Source organism: Anomaloglossus baeobatrachus, chromosome 1 (genome assembly GCF_048569485.1).
Source record: "Anomaloglossus baeobatrachus isolate aAnoBae1 chromosome 1, aAnoBae1.hap1, whole genome shotgun sequence".
Taxonomy (NCBI): Eukaryota; Metazoa; Chordata; class Amphibia; order Anura; family Aromobatidae; genus Anomaloglossus; species Anomaloglossus baeobatrachus.
The window spans coordinates 908,023,397-908,044,583 of NC_134353.1; the positions used below are offsets into that span (position 1 = coordinate 908,023,397).

Sequence of the window (21,187 nt, forward strand, 5' to 3'; positions counted from 1 at the left end):
GTAATTGCTTTGTGTGGCCTCCGGAGGCAGTGCTATACACCAATCGTCTGGGTCTCCCAATAGAGCGCCGAAGAAATATCTGACTACAGATCTAAAACCCTGAATGAAATTTCAAGACATGCACAATTTGTGTCAGTCTCAAAACTTTTGGACACGATTGTAGTATCATGGATCTTCATACTGAACATTTGCCCTTATTGTATGTTTAAATACTTAACTATATAGGGGGAAAAACATCTTACATCAATAAATCATACTGACCTGACTCATTGGATGATGAGAAGAAGGTTAGGAGGGGATTTGGAGGCACTGATGCAGGTTCGGCTGCTGGCTTCCTTTTGGTCATATTGTTGGAAGTAGTAGTTTCATTCTTATTTTGCTGTGACAACAGTTCAGCTTTCTGATGAGCACTTGTTAAACCTGAAAAGTACAAAAAAGAAAAATAAATTAATGTTAAAAAAAGTGTATACGCTAAAATAATAATTTCACATCCAGACACAGTTAAAAGCAAATTCAAGAACTAGTGGTGATGCAGCAATCAATGAGGATCAAAAGAATATAAAAAAAAAAAAAAACCTATTTGAGAAAATCATGCCCCAAAAAGTTATATAACAAGTTTTAGGATTTATTTTTGGAAACAAAAACAAATCTAAATATCATTTATAAGGTCTACTGGTCAGCAGTGGGAGTGCAAGAAAAAAACAAAACAAACAAAACACTTAGTATCTACAACCATTAACAATCAATTCTTTTGAGAAGACCTGCTTTATGAGATGAGGCCTACTCTGCACCAGGAGAAGACATCTTTTAGGAGATAAGATCTCCTCATGTGCGTCAAGAGAACACCTTCTCCAGTGCGCGATGAGACCTTCCAAAGAGACGAGGCCTTCCAAAGAGACGAGGCCTTCCAAAGAGACGACGCCTTCCTTAGAGAGACCAACCTATGAGAGGAGACCTACCTATGAGAGGAGACCTACCTATGAGAGGAGACCTACCTATGAGAGGAGACCTACCTATGAGAGGAGACCTACCTATGAGAGGAGACCTACCTATGAGAGGAGACCTACCTATGAGAGGAGACCTTCCTATGAGAGGAGACCTTCCTATGAGAGGAGACCTTCCTATGAGAGGAGACCTTCCTATGAGAGGAGACCTTCCTATGAGAGGAGACCTTCCTATGAGAGGAGACCTTCCTATAAAGATCAGACCTTCGAAGACTAGATTATGTTTTGTGCCCAATTTTAGTTATTTCACAATAATTATGGGTAGCAGTCTCAAAAAGCTTTCACTTATACTTTAGAGCCCCAATACATTCCATATTCAAGTGCATTTAGCCAAACTTATTTTCTAGGTTGATCAAGATTGCCCCTAAATAAACTGTAGCTGCCCCTACATCCCAAACTGTAATCCATAGGTTCAAGAAAAAATATTCCGTTTGTCTGATGGATTCTGCATGTATCATAAACCGGTGATTCGGGGCTTCCACGGGGGATCTGCTAATAGGTCTTCACACTACTTTAGCCAAGAAGGGATTCTTTATACTAAGAAGAGAAATGAGGCTTACAGTCTCGAATGATCCATAGACACAATTATCCAAATATTTACAGATGGGTTTCCACTTATAGACGTCAAATAAAAAGGCTATTAGAACATCACTTAATGTATTAAATTGGCACAAAACCCGCAAGAACATCCGCATGGTATAAATTATGATGAATCCACGCTAAAGATGCACCATATACATTAGAATACTACTGAACTCAATGTTTGCATCTTACTATATTAGATTTTGCTCTCCCACGAGTCCCTTCAGCCTTGATACATCATTTATTCAATACACATATTATGGGCTAGCGACTTGTTACCATGGATATAGATATATAGGATGAAGGTTAAACTGCTCAGAAACAAGAATCCCAGGCAGGTTGCGGCTTCTAACAGCCATACTATTGACTTGATGAGATGTTAGAGGCCAAAAGAGCTTTATGCAGTCCCTGGAGGGAGAGATTATATTGGGAGAGGAAGAAAAATGGATCGTTTTACATCATTAGAAGGGTCTGCAACAAACACCGAGAACATGGTGTTTACTCGAGCTATATATATATTACATACATACATATTTATATATATATATATACACACACACACATTATATATACACACATTAATATATATTAGTGATTATAGTGATGATCAACTGCTTGGATAGACCCCACACCAACTTTGGGTGCCCCAATAAACCATATACGTTGCCACTCAATGAGACCATCTACTGATGGGAGTGGAGCCCAAGGATGACCAAGTATCAAGTGAAGCTGATTAAAGGGGATATCCAGGCGGAACTTTTTTTTCTTACCATGTGACTAAATATTAACAGCCAGGTACGGCAGTATCTATCTGCCTGTTGTGTATGGTGCAGTCTCCGCCGGCAAAGAACAGTTACAGACTGCTCAAGACGGTGATCCACCCCCTTTTGCTGACGTCAACGGCGGCTTATTTTACACTCCGCTCCATTGACGTGGTGTGACTGCAAATGTCATACTGATTGACCGCCAGCTCTCTGCTGCCTAATGTTTGGATGCCGGCTGTCAAATCAGCATGATGTTGGCAGTCATGTAGGAGGGTGACCGGTGCCCTGCAGCCCCCTTGAAGACTTTATGGTTATTTTGTGTCTTTATGTATGGGAATGTTGTTGATATGTGTGTGCTCTTGGATGCACTGATTTCAGGCACCACTAGGTGTCACTGCTGCCTGGTCCCTTAGTTTGTGGTTGGAATGGACAACACGGCTGAAGCAGTTAGGCTGGGGCCACACGGGGATTACTGCGATCCCCTCGTATGACACTCGGCTCACGCTGGTAGTGCAGCAGAGCCGAGTGTTATGCGAGTGTTCCTGTGACTGAGGTCCGATCGTGCGAGCGGAGCTCAGCTGCGGGGGGCGGGCTGGTGCTGCGGAGGGACGTCCCAGCACGGAGGAGGAGAGGGAGGGATTTATTTCCCGCTCTCCTCCATAGCCGGCTATTGCCATTCTCGCACTGCACTCGCGGGTACACCGGTGTACCGCGAGTGCAGTGTGATTTTTCTCTCGCCCCATAGACTTGAATGGGTGCGAGAGAAACAAGGATCGCATTACACTCACAGCATGCTGCGATTGTTTTCTCGGTCCGATTAGGGCTGAGGAAATAATCGCTCATGGATGCTAGGACACAGGCTAATATTGGTCCGAGTGAAATGCGATTTTTTATCGCACTCCACTTGCACCGATTGTCATGCCGTGTGGCTTAGGCCTAAAAGGTTAAATCTGCCCAGCAACAGTGAGTTGACAGTTGGAATTAGTCAGATAGGGACACCATGGAGTAGAGAGAAGAAGCTGTACCTCAGGGAGGTATAGTTAGAGAAGCGCAAAGTAATTTGGTCAGACCCTCAGGGTCACCCCAGGAAACCCAGATTAAGTGGACAAAAGAAATTCTTTAGTAGCCGGGTGCAGAAGTGGGCACGGACTGGTCCTGAAGTTGCGGCCTTGATTTAGTGAACTTTCCATGAAGCAACTGACATCAATAGCACCGGTCTAGGTGTGAGGTAACATAGACCTGGGCGAATGGATGTCGCAGAGACAGTGGTGAATGAACTCTGTCCGGTGGTGTATCAAATCCATGTGGGAGGGGACGCGATTAGATCCATGTGGGACTCCATGAATTTACTAGCTGCCACTTTGGTGTTGCCAGAGGAAACAGACCGTCCTATAGTAGCCGGAAAGGTGTGCAGGAAAATGTGACATGACACCAAACTGCAACATGCCTGTACCGTTCAAGCTATGGACCCGCAGCGGATGTAACATGCCTGTAACGTTCAAGCCTTGTGCCCACAACAGATGTGCTCCACAGAAACTGTGCGAGTTATTCAGTAAAGTAGTGTTAAATGTTATCCTGGGTTTCGTGTCTGAATTTGTCCTGAGGAGGAGAAGCTGCAGTGTCCCTGGTTGCACTGTGGAGGTGGCAGGAGTACAGCACCGAACAGAGACGCTGCCTGGAAGTAGGGGCTCGCCTCTGGCCATGACTACGGTCCCCTGCGATCACCACAAGTCACGCCCAACCAACAGAGCAGCCCGGAAGAAAAAGCTGCTCTGGTGACGTGGAGCAGCTGAATCACCGGCAGGATTTGGTCGGTGACCGCACTGTGCCAGCACTGGGTACAACAGGCAGGTAGTTTCCTTTGAAAGCAACTACCTGTATTTTTAACTATGTCCCTAAAAACCAAGTCAACCCCTTCATTACTTCACTCTAATAGTAAGACAATGTGGGAATCATAACAGTAATGGTGATTATATCTTTCTGTAACCTAAAGAAAAAAATACTTCTTATTGGTATCATTACTATCAAAGAAAACCCCAGGGTAAGCTGTGTGCGGCATGGCAGTCATTTGGCAAAATGATGACCCTCTGTCCTATTTATGTTATTTGCATTTTAGCAGAAAATTGGAGAAAACTACACAGGGAAAACATAAAACCCAGCATAATTGTTTTCATCAGTCGGATCTGAACCTTTGATCCTAATACATTGTAGCTGCGCTAAGCACTGAGCTACGATTCCATCTTGGAGGCAATCAGAAAAAATGCCCTACTGTTCAAATCAGTTTCTGTGTTAATTTTTTTAAATTGTTGATAATTTTTTAATACATGTCTCATATCACAAAAAGCATTAAAAAAAAAAAAAGCACAAAATCTTGCAAATTTTATATTGCTTCAGAAAAAGCACATGTACATTAGCAGCAACACCCTCTGTGGCATCTAATGAGCGTGTGAAAAGGTCAAGGGATGGAGAGCAGGGTCACCTATCAGGATTGGTGTATACAAGGTTGTCAGCTGTGTATAGAGGCACTAGCTGTATTTGTATTCCTGCCTCTGATGATAAGGAGCCTGCTAAAAACTCGGGCAGAAAACAGAAGTATGGAAAAGTAGCCTCAGGGGCCAGTGTTATAATTGCAAAATCTATATATTATAGATATATCTATATATCTCTATGTATCTATATCTCTATCTATATATCTCTCTCTATATAATATAATATATATAAATGTGTGTATGTGTATATATATTATGATTATATATATATATATATCATAATATATATATACACATACACACATTATATATATTACATATATATATATATATATATATATATTACATATATATATATTACATATATATATATTACATATATATATATATTACATATATATATTACATATATATAATATTACATATATATAATATTACATATATATAATATATATATATATATATATATATATATATATATATATATATATATATATTACATGATTGACTCCCTTTTAACAGGTATGGTAGAAAATTCAAAGGTCAACCAGTATGTTGGCCTCTTGGATGCTGCATTACTGGACTACTCATACTTTCATTCCAAAATTGTGTTTTCGCTTTATATTTTTTTACCATGACAGTATAAAAGCAAAATGAGCCTATGGATACTAGAATTTATTTTTATTTTTCTTTATATGAAAAGATGGACTCCAAAAATCTGTTGGAGCAGGATGCCAATATAATGGATGTTGCTGAAAGTCTCGATTATTCATTTCATCTCCATTAATCTCGTAGAAACCAGATGATGGATTTTGGTAATAACGCCTGTCACCATAAAGTGCAGAGAAGATGAGGTTTTATTGCAGGGCTGTCATACATTTCTTTGAAACAAGTTAAAAAAAAAAAAAAAAAATTACAGGGGAATCCATACCGTCCAAACGATCAAATGTTATCACATCTGTAACTGCTACAACGTCTAAGAACTATGGAATTTTATTTCGGAGATGGAACAAATAACCTGGACAACTTTGGGCTTTGCCAACATAAACAGGACCCAAAATTGTTCTGGAACCCACATTCTTCTATCATCTCAATGTCACTTGTGATGTTACGGAAGAAGTTTTGAGCCCAATGTACACAAAGTCATGTTAGGGTACCTAGCCAGGATGGATATTTTAAAGAGGTTGACCACTACTTTAACATTTATGGCCTATCTTTAGGATAGGTTATCAATGTCTGATCGGCTGGGGTCCAATACCAGACACACCCAACGATCAGCTGTTCTCGGTGTTGGCGGCTGCAGTAGACAACTGGAAATGTTCAGTTCCGGAGCTACCCCATTAACAGAAAGGGGCCGCGGCCGGGTACTGCATGTCTGCCACCCATTCATGTCAGTAGAGGTGGATGTGCAGTACCTGGCAGCGTCTAAGCATTTATATCCGCCTGCTTCCACCGCCAGGACTGATCACAGCTGATCGGTGGGAGTACAATGTGTCGGACCCTGGCCAATAAAACATTGATGACCTATCCTAAGGATAGGCCATTAATGTAAAAGTAGTGAGCAACCTCTAAGTAAAGCTCCAGAAGATGACAAGTTCTTTAAAAAATGTTTTAACAAATACTTGTATCCCTGTTCTTAAAATGCTAGAATGCGTTTTCCTGTGTAACGCGTACAAGAAATCCGTCATCTTTCCGCAAAGTCAACAGGTTTGGTCCTTAAATCATGTGTAAAGCACCAAAGTGAGATTTTAAAATACCTTTTTATTAATTCTAATTAAAAAATAAAAATATTAATGTGAAATTCTACAACCAAATGAAGAGTAAGATCACTCACACCGCAGACCATGAACTTATGTGATCCACTAGACCAAAGTAGTTCTCCCAGGCCCTTTAACAATCACCTATTAGCCAGAAAATGTTAGATATACCAATATGCTTTCATACCATTTAAAAACACACAATATAATCAGGACATCTCGTGTCCAATATATAAACACAAGAATGTAGGAGAGACATGAAATGGTCTCACCACATCTCTGCGTCCATCCAGTTGTAAACAGCCTCTAAATAACCAGTCATGACAGGCGGGAATGCGCTCAGTGTCCAAATAAGGGTCTCAACCGGCCCTCACTTAAGCAAAATAACTCCCGCCCTGACAAGGGCAGTCCACAGTTATCTCTACTTGCAACTGCTCCCTCTTGATAAGACAAGCGTTTCCCTTTTTCAGTTCATCAGGGGAGAAATAAACACTAGAACGCTTGATAGTGGCTAGTGAGCTGAACACAAGCCCAGTGTAACAAAGGACTTGTATAAGTTTGGTCCTTACTAGAAATGAGCGAACTCTTGGAAGTTCGACTCAACGGGTGCAGCCGGACTTTAGATAAAGTTTAGTTTGGGACCTGGACTTGACCTAAACCCCAATGGAAGTCACTAATTGGGCATTTTGGGTCACGGCCTCATGCAGCCAGCCATAAACAAAACAGTAAAGGGGAGCAGGTGGACGGGGTTTTTCCATTTTTTGTATTTGGTGCACACTACATCCAATCATGTTGTTGTTACTCCCAGTGTGGACCGGTCAACACTGCAAGTGGCTCACACTAGGAAGAGCAGCGAGCGAACCCGAGCATAGCGATGCTTGCGTGAGTAGTTTGCATATGTAAAGCACCCAAACTCAGTTTCTCGGAAAAGTCTATGTTTGGTAGGAACGCCAAACCTCAGTTTGCTCATCTTTAGTCCTTACCCAGTCTGACTATCTGAAATTGATTGTCAATGCTCAGTGTGTTGGGACATGTCCCACCGAAAAGGAATAGTAACACTCCGTGGTTACTGTATTCAAATTTTTGGGGTGAAATTCAAAAGGGGGGGTTGTCCAATAGGTAACACATTATCAGAGGAAGGATATATGATCACTTGGGGTTAGACTGTTGACATGCAACACCAATCCCAGGATCAGAGAGTCCTTTGTGTGAATAAAGCTGTAGTGAGCATGTGAGACCACCAAGACTACATGGTATAGCCCGTTGATACACACAGCACTTCTGGGGTGGTGCTCAAGTAGGGTCCAAAACCGTCTCAAGTAAATGTAGAAACTTGGCACTCAAGATAAATGTGAATAGTGGTCGGCCCAGCACAAGCACAGACTTTTCGGTCAAATACATTTATCAGTGTGCGTGCAGGGGGTCCTCAGAAGGTGTAGCAACTAGCATAATCAGGTATGACGCGGTGTCTATGTGGCAATGTCTTTGACCGAAACATCTGTGCTTGTGCTGGTCCTACAGTTTCTTCTCAATAAAAGACCACTATTCCCATTTTTCTTGAGTGCCAAGTTCCTACATCTACATGGTATAGTGGTCACACATGTTCACTAACAATTCACACAAGGGACTGTAGGACCTTTGTGCTTGTGATTGAAGGGGATCCGAGGACATATGTTGTTTATAGAACAACCCCTTTAAATGGGCTCTTGTGGAACTGTTGTCAACATGACCAAGTATTATAAAAAAAAAAATAAAATAAATAGAAAATCTAATAAAAAAACAGAAGTAATTGGTTTGTACATTCCTGATCCTGGAAATAATCAAAGTCTGCTACTATCGCGTGATAAAAGAACCAGTGATGAACCATTTCTGGTGATCTCTTCAGTTCCCTCTACAAACAGTCTTCATCAGAGCCGTATTTTCATTGTACGTTTTAAGTAGCACGCAGCTTTTAATCTCAAGAGCTCAACATTTTACCTTGTTCAGACGAAAACCTTCTAAGAAGAGTCATTACGCAACTCCCACCGCCCCCATCTTCTTTATGTCAAGCTACTCACTTAGAAGAACGAACACGGTGGTGATGAGAGCTTTGAAACCCTCTCAGGAATTAGATGAGCACCGAGATAGTGATGAACTCCCAGTTAATAAACCCACAAAGCTCATTCCGGCAGACTGATCAATTTCAGCGTGTCCAGAGGCACCGCTCCGACTGCTGACTCACTGCTCCTAGTACTAATAAAGATGAACTTTAACACTGCGAAACACAAGACTCTCGCTCATTAAGAAGCCGGTAAGGATATGACCCAAAATCATTCCAGCTATTTAGACTCAATTTTTAGAAGCTAGCAGAAAATTAAAGGAGTTGTAGGAGCAAACCCCCCCCAAAACAACAAACAAAATCCCATGAATCTTTCAAAAACAGTGCCACAACTGTGCACAGGTGGTCTGTGGTATTGCAGCTCGATAACATTCACTTCAGTTGAGCAGAATGGAAATATACAAAGAAATCATGAGCAGAAGTGGCATTTTTCGGAGAAGAAATTAGTTCTGTTAGTCTAATTGTTGTTAGTTTTTATCATCTCAAAGATGTCAATCCACCAGTTCAAAATCACATGGTTTCGTCAACCATTTCTGACAATAGTAGCTATCATGTAATACCAAGCGTTGGACGGCCAGGAGGTGGGCGGCCAAGAGGTGGGCGGCCAAGAGGTGGGCGGCCAAGAGGTGGGCGGCCAAGAGGTGGGCGGCCAAGAGGTGGGCGGCCAAGAGGTGGGCGGCCAAGAGGTGGGCGGCCACGAGGTGGGCGGCCACGAGGTGGGCGGCCACGAGGTGGGCGGCCACGAGGTGGGCGGCCACGAGGTGGGCGGCCACGAGGTGGGCGGCCAAGAGGTGGGCGGCCAAGAGGTGGGCGGCCAAGAGGTGGGCGGCCAAGAGGTGGGCGGCCAAGAGGTGGGGGGCCAAGAGGTGGGGGGCCAAGAGGTGGGGGGCCAAGAGGTGGGGGGCCAAGAGGTGGGGGGCCAAGAGGTGGGGGGCCAAGAGGTGGGGGGCCAAGAGGTGGGGGGCCAAGAGGTGGGGGGCCAAGAGGTGGGCGGCCAAGAGGTGGGCGGCCAAGAGGTGGGCGGCCAAGAGGTGGGCGGCCAAGAGGTGGGCGGCCAAGAGGTGGGCGGCCAAGAGGTGGGCGGCCAAGAGGTGGGCGGCCAAGAGGTGGGCGGCCAAGAGGTGGGCGGCCAAGAGGTGGGCGGCCAAGAGGTGGGCGGCCAAGAGGTGGGCGGCCAAGAGGTGGGCGGCCAAGAGGTGGGCGGCCAAGAGGTGGGCGGCCAAGAGGTGGGCGGCCAAGAGGTGGGCGGCCAAGAGGTGGGCGGCCAAGAGGTGGGCGGCCAAGAGGTGGGCGGCCAAGAGGTGGGCGGCCAAGAGGTGGGCGGCCAAGAGGTGGGCGGCCAAGAGGTGGACGGCCAAGAGGTGGACGGCCAAGAGGTGGACGGCCAAGAGGTGGACGGCCAAGAGGTGGACGGCCAAGAGGTGGACGGCCAAGAGGTGGACGGCCAAGAGGTGGACGGCCAAGAGGTGGACGGCCAAGAGGTGGACGGCCAAGAGGTGGACGGCCAAGAGGTGGACGGCCAAGAGGTGGACGGCCAAGAGGTGGACGGCCAAGAGGTGGACGGCCAAGAGGTGGACGGCCAAGAGGTGGACGGCCAAGAGGTGGACGGCCAAGAGGTGGACGGCCAAGAGGTGGACGGCCAAGAGGTGGACGGCCAAGAGGTGGACGGCCAAGAGGTGGACGGCCAAGAGGTGGACGGCCAAGAGGTGGACGGCCAAGAGGTGGACGGCCAAGAGGTGGACGGCCAAGAGGTGGACGACCAAGAGGTGGACGACCAAGAGGTGGACGACCAAGAGGTGGACGACCAAGAGGTGGACACTCCATTAGGAGATGCTGCAAGCTGGAGACACTTTTACAGAATTAAGTTGTGCCAATGATCAATGTAAATCACAGACAAATTCATGTTACAAGTAGGGGGGCGCTCAATAGTTGTCATACATCGATTTAAGCATCAGATCCATATTCACACCTGTAGTAAATCATGTCCTAGACCAGCACTTGGAGTCTGACTTAACAGGAACGTATTGTACGTCTTATACTGTGTTATTTTAGCCATAGCTCTACACAGATGGAGACCCTCTAATTATTCTGCTACCCACTCAGTATTTATAATAGATACTGAAGCAAAGTCATACAACTATAGAGTTTTACAAACTACCTGGATGGCAAACAAATTACACTCATGTGAGCCATAAATACTCCTGGAACTGTCTGTGCCGTGCAGGAATAACGTTACATAATTTATACATAAATCTCTTTTATCTATTTATATTCTGTACATAATGTATCCACACTAATATATAACAAGTGTTCTAAGCAAAATGTGCCGCACACACAGAGGCAGGATTATGCTACTCTATACTTGTACATAGGAGCAGTATTATTGGAGTTATATTTTTGAACATAGGGGCAGTATTATAGTAGTTATATAATAATGTACACACATGGCAGTGTTATAGTAGTTATATTTATGGACATAGGAGCAGTATTATAGTAGTTATATTTTTGTACATAGGGGACAGTATTATAGTAGTTATATTCTTGTACATAAGGGCAGTATTATAGTAGGTATATTCTTGTACATAGGGGCAGTATTATAGTAGTTATATTCTTGTACATCGGGGACAGTATTATAGTTGTTCTATTCTTGTACATAGGGGGCAGTATTATAGTAGGTATATTCTTATACATAGGGGCAGTATTATAGTAGGTATATTCTTGTACATAGGGCAATATTATCAGTTATATTCTTGTACATAGGGGGCAGTATTATAATAGTTATATTCTTGTACATAGGGGGCAGTATTATAATAGTTATATTCTTGTATATAGGGGCAGTATTATCGTAGTTCTATTCTTGTACATAGGGGGCAGTATTATAGTAGTTATATTCTTGTAGATAGTGGGCAGTATTATCGTAGTTCTATTCTTGTACATAGGGGGCAGTATTATCGTAGTTCTATTCTTGTACATAGGGGGCAGTATTATAGTAGTAATATTCTTGTACATAGGGGCAGTATTATAGTAGATATATTCTTGTACATAGGGGCAGTATTATAGTAGATATATTCTTGTACATAGGAGCAGTATTAAAGTAGTTATATTCTTGTACATAGGGGCAGTATTATAGTAGTTATTCATATGGTAACTATTCTAGTTATAGAATATGAGCCCCAGGGATGCCCAGGAGACATTTGACACTCATAACCAAACAGGTTATCTATCTCTATAGCATTCATTGCTGTCTAAAATCACAAGCAGAACGTAAGCAAAAATGCAGCAAATCCGCAATCATTTTAATACCTGCGGTTTTCATTGAAGTCAATGGGTAAATAAACGCCGCAAAACCATTGAAGGAACGTGACATGCTGCAGATTAGTTTCTGCACGTCACAAATTAGCAACATGTGCACTAAACCTCAGGATTCTCAGACTTTCGCGGCATCAGGATTGTGACATAAAAAAACCCGCAATAAACCGCAACAAGTGCGCCCAGCCTTCAGGTACACTTCCTTTGTCACTGGAATTACTCATTCACCTCTGTATTTCTCCGTGTCAGGAAAGGGTTAGAACAATGTCTCCCTTGAAATATATTCTTGGATTAATAGCAGCTAAAAATATGACTCACGTGGTTCGAAATGTGCAAGCTCGGCTGCGCATAGGCAACTAATAAACGATGCTCCATTCGCGGGGTGATTAAAATCTGCAAATTCTATGGCCGGGGGATTTGTGCCGTCTAGTTAATGCATTTAGGAAAAAAAATTGCTGCGTCGGTCAAATTATTACAAGTCTTCTGGGTGAAAAGATCTAATGAAAGACATTGAACGACTTTACTGCCCGGCGAAAAAGGCGGCTTAGCGTCAAAAACATGGCGTCTCCCGGCAGCTTAAATGAAATGCAGAGGAAACCTTCCATAGCTTGAATTATAAAAGACTCATCCCAATTCTATCCAGAGCCAAGTCTGAAAAATAAACCTGCATTGGTGTGTGACTCATGCCGTCCGTGGGGAGCGAGGAGCGGAGAGGAGAGGGAGGAGGAGAGTGAGAGTATGTGTATAATCTAACAGAGCCTAGAGCCTTGGAGATCCTAGACCACTTCAATAGCGCAGGCCGGATTCATTAAAAATCTTGGCCGCGTTCCAGCAGTGAAAATTGAAGCGGTATATTTATTGCTTTTTGCTCAAATAAATCTGAAAACGTGTGAATCATATTCCTCCGAGAGATGGGGGAAGAAGCAATAAACAATCTCTGACTAATACGTACAAATGCAACAAGATAACGGATAAATACATGCAAGAGGTCCAAGAAGAAGTCCACCGCGCCAAATGGTAAATCGTAAGAAAAAGGACCCAAATACATTTTATGAAAATAAAGAACATGACTTCTAAGTGAGATGTAGATATGTGATGTCAATCAGTTGTATTTTGGTTAGTGAGCATACACTGGGTATTTTGATAAGTAGCCAGGAGACCATACCACACCGTGACCTTCTATAGTCGGACACCACAGGGACTCTTTCACCCGTAACATTCAAATGTCTCTTCAGGGAGGAAGGAGATGAACTCTAGTGCCACCTATTGGAAGTAGCAATCCTAAAAATCAAAGTGATCCTTTAACAATCCTTCTCTCATATCACACAATCAACAGAGCGAGAGATGGCTGTACAATCCAAAGAGCATTTATTCCAAGCAAATCAAATGGTCCATAACATAATCCACCATACAGAGGTAAATAGTAACGAAAACACGAATATAGTCCAGTAATGGATAAATGGATAAATCTCCAGGTCTCTCTGAGGAGCTGCACCTTCAGCCCAGAGGTTCAATCTTCGTCCTTCTCTCTTCAAATTTTCAAACAGACTGCCTCATTCCCCCAGGTAAGCAGAGAGTTTACAGTAGGTGGATGCCAAGCCCCCTCACCCAGACTTAGAGACAGAAACACTACAGGGGGTAATTACCTACAGACAATACAATGTACATACAAGCAATACAAATAATGGACAGTGAACCAAGCCTAAAATATGACCCTAGATAACGTGATACACAGTACACCAAATCCCACCATCACAACACCACTAACGGTCATCTTCAATGCTACGTGTGTTGATCTGCTCTTCCAATACACCATGGAGGTCTAAGTGGAGTTCCTTAACAGTGGTGTAGTATGGCGATTCCATAGAGGCAGTTACTCTGGATGTAACAGGCACAGGTGAACATTTCTCCTTGCGGAGACTGAAAAACCAATCTGGCTGCCAATCAGGAGTCTTATAGCTGCATGACTCCTAACTGGCAGCCAGATTGGTTTGTCAGTCTCTGCAAGGAGAAAGGTTTTCCCCTTAGACCCAACTACACCTTCTCCGAGCCAGATCAGATCTCATACTTTGCACTGACGAGGGGCATTCACCCCAAAACACTGTCTGCAAATTGAGGTTCTGATCTGGCATAAATCCTAAGGTCTCTTTCACACGTCAGTATATTGCATCAGTTTCTCATCAGTGTTTGGATGCCAAAACCAGTAGTGGAACTTATAGAGAAAAACTATAATTGAAACACTGACACTATGTTCTGTGTTTTGGAGACTCTCCTGGTTTTGGCATCCAAATACTGATGAGACACTGATGAAAAATACTGACAAGTGAAAGACGCCTAAGTCATACGAAAAGGCTCGTTAAAGGATCACTTTGATTTTTAGGATTGCTACTTCCAATAGGTGGCACTAGAGTTCATCTCCTTCCTCCTTGAAGAGACATTTGAATGTGACGGGTGAAAGACAGTCCTGTGGTGTCCAACTATAGAATGTCACAGTGTTTGGCTGCACAAGCTACTCCCTGACCTTCTAGCATTCCTGCTTGGTTTTCATCCCTTTAAGACCCTGGGGCATCATTGTTCAGCCTGTCAGCTGCTGTTCATCAGTACTTTCCTTGTTTATATATACCTTCACTTCCTATTACTCTTTATCAAGTCTTTAGTGCAAGCAGATGGCTTACATACATCAGGAGTGGTTGTTGCAGCTTCTCTCCCTGAGACAATGTAGTTTTCCCTTGTTTGTTATCCCAGTGTGTCCTTTTAGGGTCTAGTGGGGTTGACAAAGATCTTATCCCATCCTCTGCCTACCTAGAGACCAGATCAGGGTCAACTTAGGGTCAGGTATCTGGCTCGGTTTATAGGTGAAGAACCTATCTAGGGTGGTGAAGGACCCCAGAGCCAAGCAGTAGGCTCGGTCAGGCATTACCATCTCACCCTTCCCTAGACACAGGGTTTCACTTACCTTTTACTTCCGCGTACCTAGTGTAACAGTAACAGTTCAAAATTAAAAAATAGTAGCAGTGTCACAGATTCAGGCAGTTCATGTGCTTAGGACGTCCCATCAGATGCCCTGTATATTTAAGAAGCATGCCATTTTGAACTTTATAGGCATCAGCCCTTCTCTAGACATAGTGTTTCGCTTGGTACTTCCCTGTACCTAGCCTGACAGTAACTGCTCAAAATTAATTAAAATATAGTAGCAGTGTTACCAATGCCAAATATGCAGGCAGTGCAAGTGCTTAGGATTTCTCACCAGGTGCCATGGATCTTTGGGAGGAATGCCATGTTGAATTTTAAAGGCATCAACATAAACTCTCCATCCTTGAGGCCAATGATCTACAAGACCTCAGCATTCCAGCAGAATAGTGTCGTATGAATAAATTTGCAGGGAAAAAAAAAAGTTGGTCACTAAGATTTAAGGGGGCTTTACACGCAACGACATCGCTAACGAGATGTCGTTGAGGTCACGGAATTCGTGACGCACATCCGGCCTTGTTAGTGACGTTGTTGCGTGTGACACATACGAGCAACCGCTAACGATGTAAAATACTCACCAAATCGTTGAACGTTAACACGTTGTTCATTTCCAAAATATCGTTCCTTGTTCTGGACGCAGGTTGTTCATCATTCCTGAGGCATCACACATCGCTGTGTGTGACACCCCAGGAATGACGAACACTGTACCTGCGTCCTCCGGCAACGAGGTGGGCCTGTCTTTCCTGCGGCTGCTCTCCGCCCCTCCGCTTCAATTGGACGCCTGCCATGTGACGTCACTGTGAAGCCCGCCTCCTTAGAAAAGAGGCTGTTCGCCGGCCACCGCGACGTCGCTAGGCAGGTAAGTATGTGTGACGGTACTAGCGATATTGTGCGCCACGGGAAGCGATTTGCCCTTGACGCACAAACGATGGGGGCGGGTGCTTTCACAAGCGACAGAGCTAGCGATGTTGCTGCGTGTAAAGCAGCCTTAAGGGTGTATAAACTATTTTTTGTTGAGATGGGTGGGGATTGGAATGGCATGAAGATGGGATTCTTATTCCTAAAAATTCTCTAGGAAACATGACTTTCAGGGGACACTAAAGGTGCAGCAATATTTCTTAAAGGGGGAACTCAGCAGGCATGATTCACTTTATGATGGCTTTCAGGAGGGCTTGGTTATTAGAAACAACTTGCCTTACTCCAGGTGTTTGCAGCCCACAGTACGCAGCTGGTCCACATTGTTCAGAAGCTTGGATATAAACATGGAAGCCTGTGCTCAATCCAACAAGCATTTTCATAATTGCAGCATCAGGATGGCCATAAAAGATTGTTTATTTGGATTTTAGCACTGTAAGCTAATTTGATCACAATTAAAATTATGGCAAATGAGGTAATGCTCCAGTGGCCTTCACCCATCTTCTCAGACAGTGATGGTATTTGACTATTGTACTCTAAATATGGCCATACACCTTCAATAGCCTCTTCCTTCTAACCACCCTATAAACATTTACACTCTGTTTGACCCAAAGGACATATGTTCTCAATGGACCACGGATAGTGGTTTATCTCCATTGAGGGTGAAATTTGACAAGTCCAACCCACTTTTTCCTATAACATTTTCCAAAGTTGTCTCAATATCTAATACATAAACGGTTGGAGGGTTTATCCAACAATTGTCAAATGTGTATGGTGACATTATGGTTTAAAGATCAATCTTACTTGTATGAAGCCAAATTGACCATCAATCTGCACCATCTAATGGCTCAAAGAAATGTGGAGGTAAACATACATTGCTAGTACCTGGGGATGTTGGTTAAGAATCTGATCCACCACTTTTTTCTATTGCAGCATATATTCCAGGACAGTAGTGCTGCCCCCACAACACCAAACTATTGTTGAAGTTTACCATGAGTGCGGTAGCTCAGTGGTCAGCCCTGTTGCTTTGCAGCGCTGGGGTCTAGGACTCAAGTCCCACAAAAGGACAACATCTGGAAGTAGTTTGTAGGTTCTCCCCATGTTTGCGTGGCTTTATTCTGGGTTCTCTGGTTTCCTCCAACACGCTAAAGACATACTAATACTGCCTTTTCTGAGCTACTCTATCGATGGGGCAATTAGGCAGTGGGAAGATAGCTATCAATCAGCATAACATTGGCTTTTACACCCAGCCAACAGAGCAGAAGAGAAGCTGCAGCTCTGCTAACATGACATTGGAAGAAGCTGAAGAAACGTCAGCAGGAGTTCTGACCACTAGGCACCGGCAGAGATCTGTTCCATGCAGAACAAGCAGGTAGTTAGCAACTAGTTGCCTGTTATTTTTTTCTAACTGCCTAAAAACGATTAGTCTCGGATAGCCTCAAACTTTATATCCAGCTTATTTTTTCAATTGTAGATTGTTTGGTCTACTCGTTATATTATTGGAGTGATCATCTTGAATAAATATCATTCAGAGAAATGATGTAAGACAAGACTTGTGCAAAAAGTCAAATAATCCTTGTTTGGTGTTCACGTCGTTATTCGGTGGCGGCTAAACCGGGAATCTGCGAGGAAGTCTGCAGGACCCTGGTTTGGATGCTAAATCCTAGTTATAGCTGCTACTTGGACTATGGTAAATAATAGTCTGGAGAGTTTTATTAACTTCTGTAGGAGCTTGTGGGCATGCTCGGAGATCAGTGAGGCAAATCGGGAGGAGAAAAGCTGTGATACCTCCTACTGTAAATGGAGTAGGTTGTTTCATTCTTTACAATCCTTCCTGTTATGATAATGAAACTGTTGAAAAGCGATCTCTACAAAGTAGGAAATTTAACTCTGATATAAGGCTCAGTGGTGAAAGTGAAGAGGTCTAAAAACTTGTAAAACGTACAGCAATTGTACCTAAAGGAAAATGGATTATTTTTAGATACCTTCATCTACACGTCAGAAGTAGACACTATTGGTGGACCCAAACGTATGAAGACCATGAGCACTTTGGGATTTCGAGTAAAAAGTTGAGTATTAGGAGTTGTCCAAAAAATTTAACGATTGCACTATGCAAGATGAGACTTTTGTTGCACTGGCTAAAGAGTGGAAATGAAGAATGTTTTCTCTTTACGTCTCTAGTAGATGTTATGACACTGATACTCCAGGACAATAAGCTTTGATGCAATTAAATGAAAAACTATGAATAATACACAGCTGACATTTTGGGACAAGAGTTATTAAGAGCTTTGACTCCGGTTCACGGTTGTGTAAAATCTCAAACTTCAGAGCGGAGGCTGCTGTAGATTTATTTGGCCTCTGGGAAACTACACGCTAGGGGTTGGAATAACAGCATTTTGTGTCATAGAGAAAACATTGTATACAGCTCTTTAACCCGGTGTCAGACGAGGGCACATCCATTTGGCACAAACTGAAAGGCGCCTCGTACAGATCCAATATTTCTAAAACGGGGGTTAAAGCTGTCCACATCACGAGTGACTGAAAAACACTGCTAGTAGATAAGCGAAACGCGTCGTCATGATAGATGTGCTGGTGCCAGATTTATAGTCATGATACAACAATAAGCTCTTTTTTTGGCTTTAGCTATATTTCTTTTTGCATTGATGGAGAGAAATTTTCAGACAACTAGCTTATTTGGGATCCATTATTCACAAAGCGTCAAAGCCAAAGAACAGTAATGGACACCATCCAAAAGGGTCCAGAGCAGCTGTTAGCAAACAAATGGAGCCACACAAAGGATGCTTTGTAACATTAAATACTAGACACTCACCATTTTTATCCTGAAAGGGTTTGATATTTTTTTGTTTCTTATTAACTAAACTGTAGGTGTATGTATGGTAAGGCAGTGTATTGTATAGCTAATAAAACTTCCTGTGATTTCTTCTATTGCTACAGGTACTCCGAATGTACTACTAGACCGGGAGATGTGACCCAAAAGAGACCTGGCCAAAGGAGGAGACCATTAGTAGAAACTCAACAGCTGGTGTGGTCTTGTTAGATAGTTTGCTTTAAAATTTGGGATTTGTTTTATACCTCTGCATTGATTTAGGGCCGCTTTACACGCTGCGACATAGTTAGCATTTGCTGGCAATGTCGAGTACGATAGCACCCGCCCCCGTCGTATGGCCGATATGTGGTGATCGCTGCCGTAGCGAACATTATCGCTACGGCAGCGTCACACGCACATACCTGTTCAGCGACATTGCTGTAACTGCCGAACAATCCCTCTGTCAAGGGGGAGGTGCGTTCGGCGTCACCGCGACGTCACTAAGTGGCCGGCCAATAGAAGCGGAGGAGTGGAGATGAGCGGGACGTAACATCCCGCCCACCTCCTTCCTTCCTCATTGCCGGCGGACGCAAGTAAGGTGAGGTTCCTCGTTCCTGCGGTGTCACACATAGCAATGTGTGCTGCCGCAGGAATGACAAACATCTTACCTACAGCTGCAACGATAATTGGAAATGGACCCCCATGTCAACCAATAGCGATTTTGAACGTTTTTGCAACGATTTAAAATCGCTCATAGGTGTCACACGCAACGACATCGCTAAAGCGGCCGGATGTGAGTCACAAATTCCGTGACCCCAACGACATCGCTTTAGCGATGTCGTAGCGTGTAAAGCGGCCCTTAGTATATACAATGTAATAATACGTAAGAATGGAGCCTCATAACTAAATTTTTAAAGGTGGCTTAAATCTGTAATAACTAGAATAAATAATACTTAGGATTATCACATTTAGTTCTTGGCCCATAGTTCTTCTTGTCCTTCCTTGCTCTTTAAAGGAGGTGGTACACTATAAAGCATAGTGGCCACATCAGTGTGAAGCTGTGACAGAAGGCTTTTTCTAAATACCTTCTGTTGTCCATTCTGCCTCTGAGCGGCTCTATCGCTGTCTGCTTACCCACATCCCGTAACTGTGGCAGCAGTGACCTATTATGTCCAGTTATGTCAAGTCAACTTCCGGAATGGGAAGTTGACCTGGCATTACCAAGGCAGGACCCAGGCTCTTTGAGTGACTGGGCTGTGGGCAGAATATTACCGCACATCACAACCCAGCATCGCTCGTACTTGCAGTACTCTACAGAGAGGGAGAGAGCACAAGAGACAAAGGGTTGTGACGTAGGATGAAACTCCGCACACAGCTCAGTCACTCACGGGGACTGGGACCCGTCTCACTGACATTGGGTCAACTTCCAATTCTGGAAGTTGACGTTACATTACTACACATCAAAGCCCAGCATCGCTCTTGCTTGCGGTGCTCTGCTGTGAGGGAGAGAGCGTGTGAGACGAAGGCCTGTGACGTGCGATAAAACTCTGCCCACAGCTCAGTCATTGACGGAGACTGGGTCTCACCTTTGTGATGTTGGGTCAACTTCCAATTCCGGAAGTTGGCGTTACGTCACCATACATCAGAGGTTACTGCAGTCCGGGTCACATGATGGGGGATGAGTGGACAGCAATAGCATCGCTCACAGGCAAAATGGACAACAGAAAATACTTAGAGTCTTCTGTCACCGCTTTACATTGATGTGGCCACTATGCTACTTAGTGGACCCATTCCTGTAAGTCATCCACACCTTTAACAATTGAGAGACCTTGGTCTGAGACACCTTTAACAATAGAGTGCTAGTGTCTATAGCCGGGGCCATGTTTGTTACTCCGGTAGTCCTGCATGAAACACAGGGCAATGGATCCAACTTGGCTTCAGTGAATATCCACAAACATAATCCAGACAGACACACAGTAGTAGATCAACTGTAAAGTTTTGGATCAGAGGTGGTGCTATGACTAAGGATTACCTCAGATGCAAAACCCATCAGATGTTTTTCTATAGCGTATATAGAGAACCTATCTTCGTATTTTAGAACCTCTGCCGATAACTCTCTTCAAGACCTGGCCTTTGTTCAGATTTCCAGTATTAAACCGAAAATGACTGTATATAATTATCCCACGCCAGCAGGATAAGGCCTGGTCATAACAGTTTATTTGGGCATGGAGGTTACTAGTATTTGGATTCCAATCAGACAGACTTAAGACTAAAAGGGGTGTTACAGCGATATCGCTAGTGAGCGTACCCGCCCCCGTCGTTTGTGCGTCATGGGCAAATTGCTGCCCGTGGCGCACAATATCGTTCGGAGCCATCACACGGACTTACCTGCCTAAAACCAGCTCACAAAAAAGATCAGATGACAAAGTTAATATAAGAGAATCTTTATTTATCAATAAATTTGTAAAAGAA

At 43.6% G+C, this 21,187-nt stretch overlaps 1 protein-coding gene across 1 annotated transcript in view; it reads right to left on the minus strand.

The window, feature by feature from the left end:
* The window catches only part of SETBP1 (SET binding protein 1), a 252,731-nt gene that overhangs the window by 14,772 nt on the left and 216,772 nt on the right, over nt 1–21,187 (minus strand). The window contains exon 4 of the mRNA XM_075327549.1: nt 262–420. Coding sequence (XP_075183664.1) covers nt 262–420 — 159 coding nt within the window. The remainder of the gene's footprint in view (nt 1–261; nt 421–21,187) is intronic.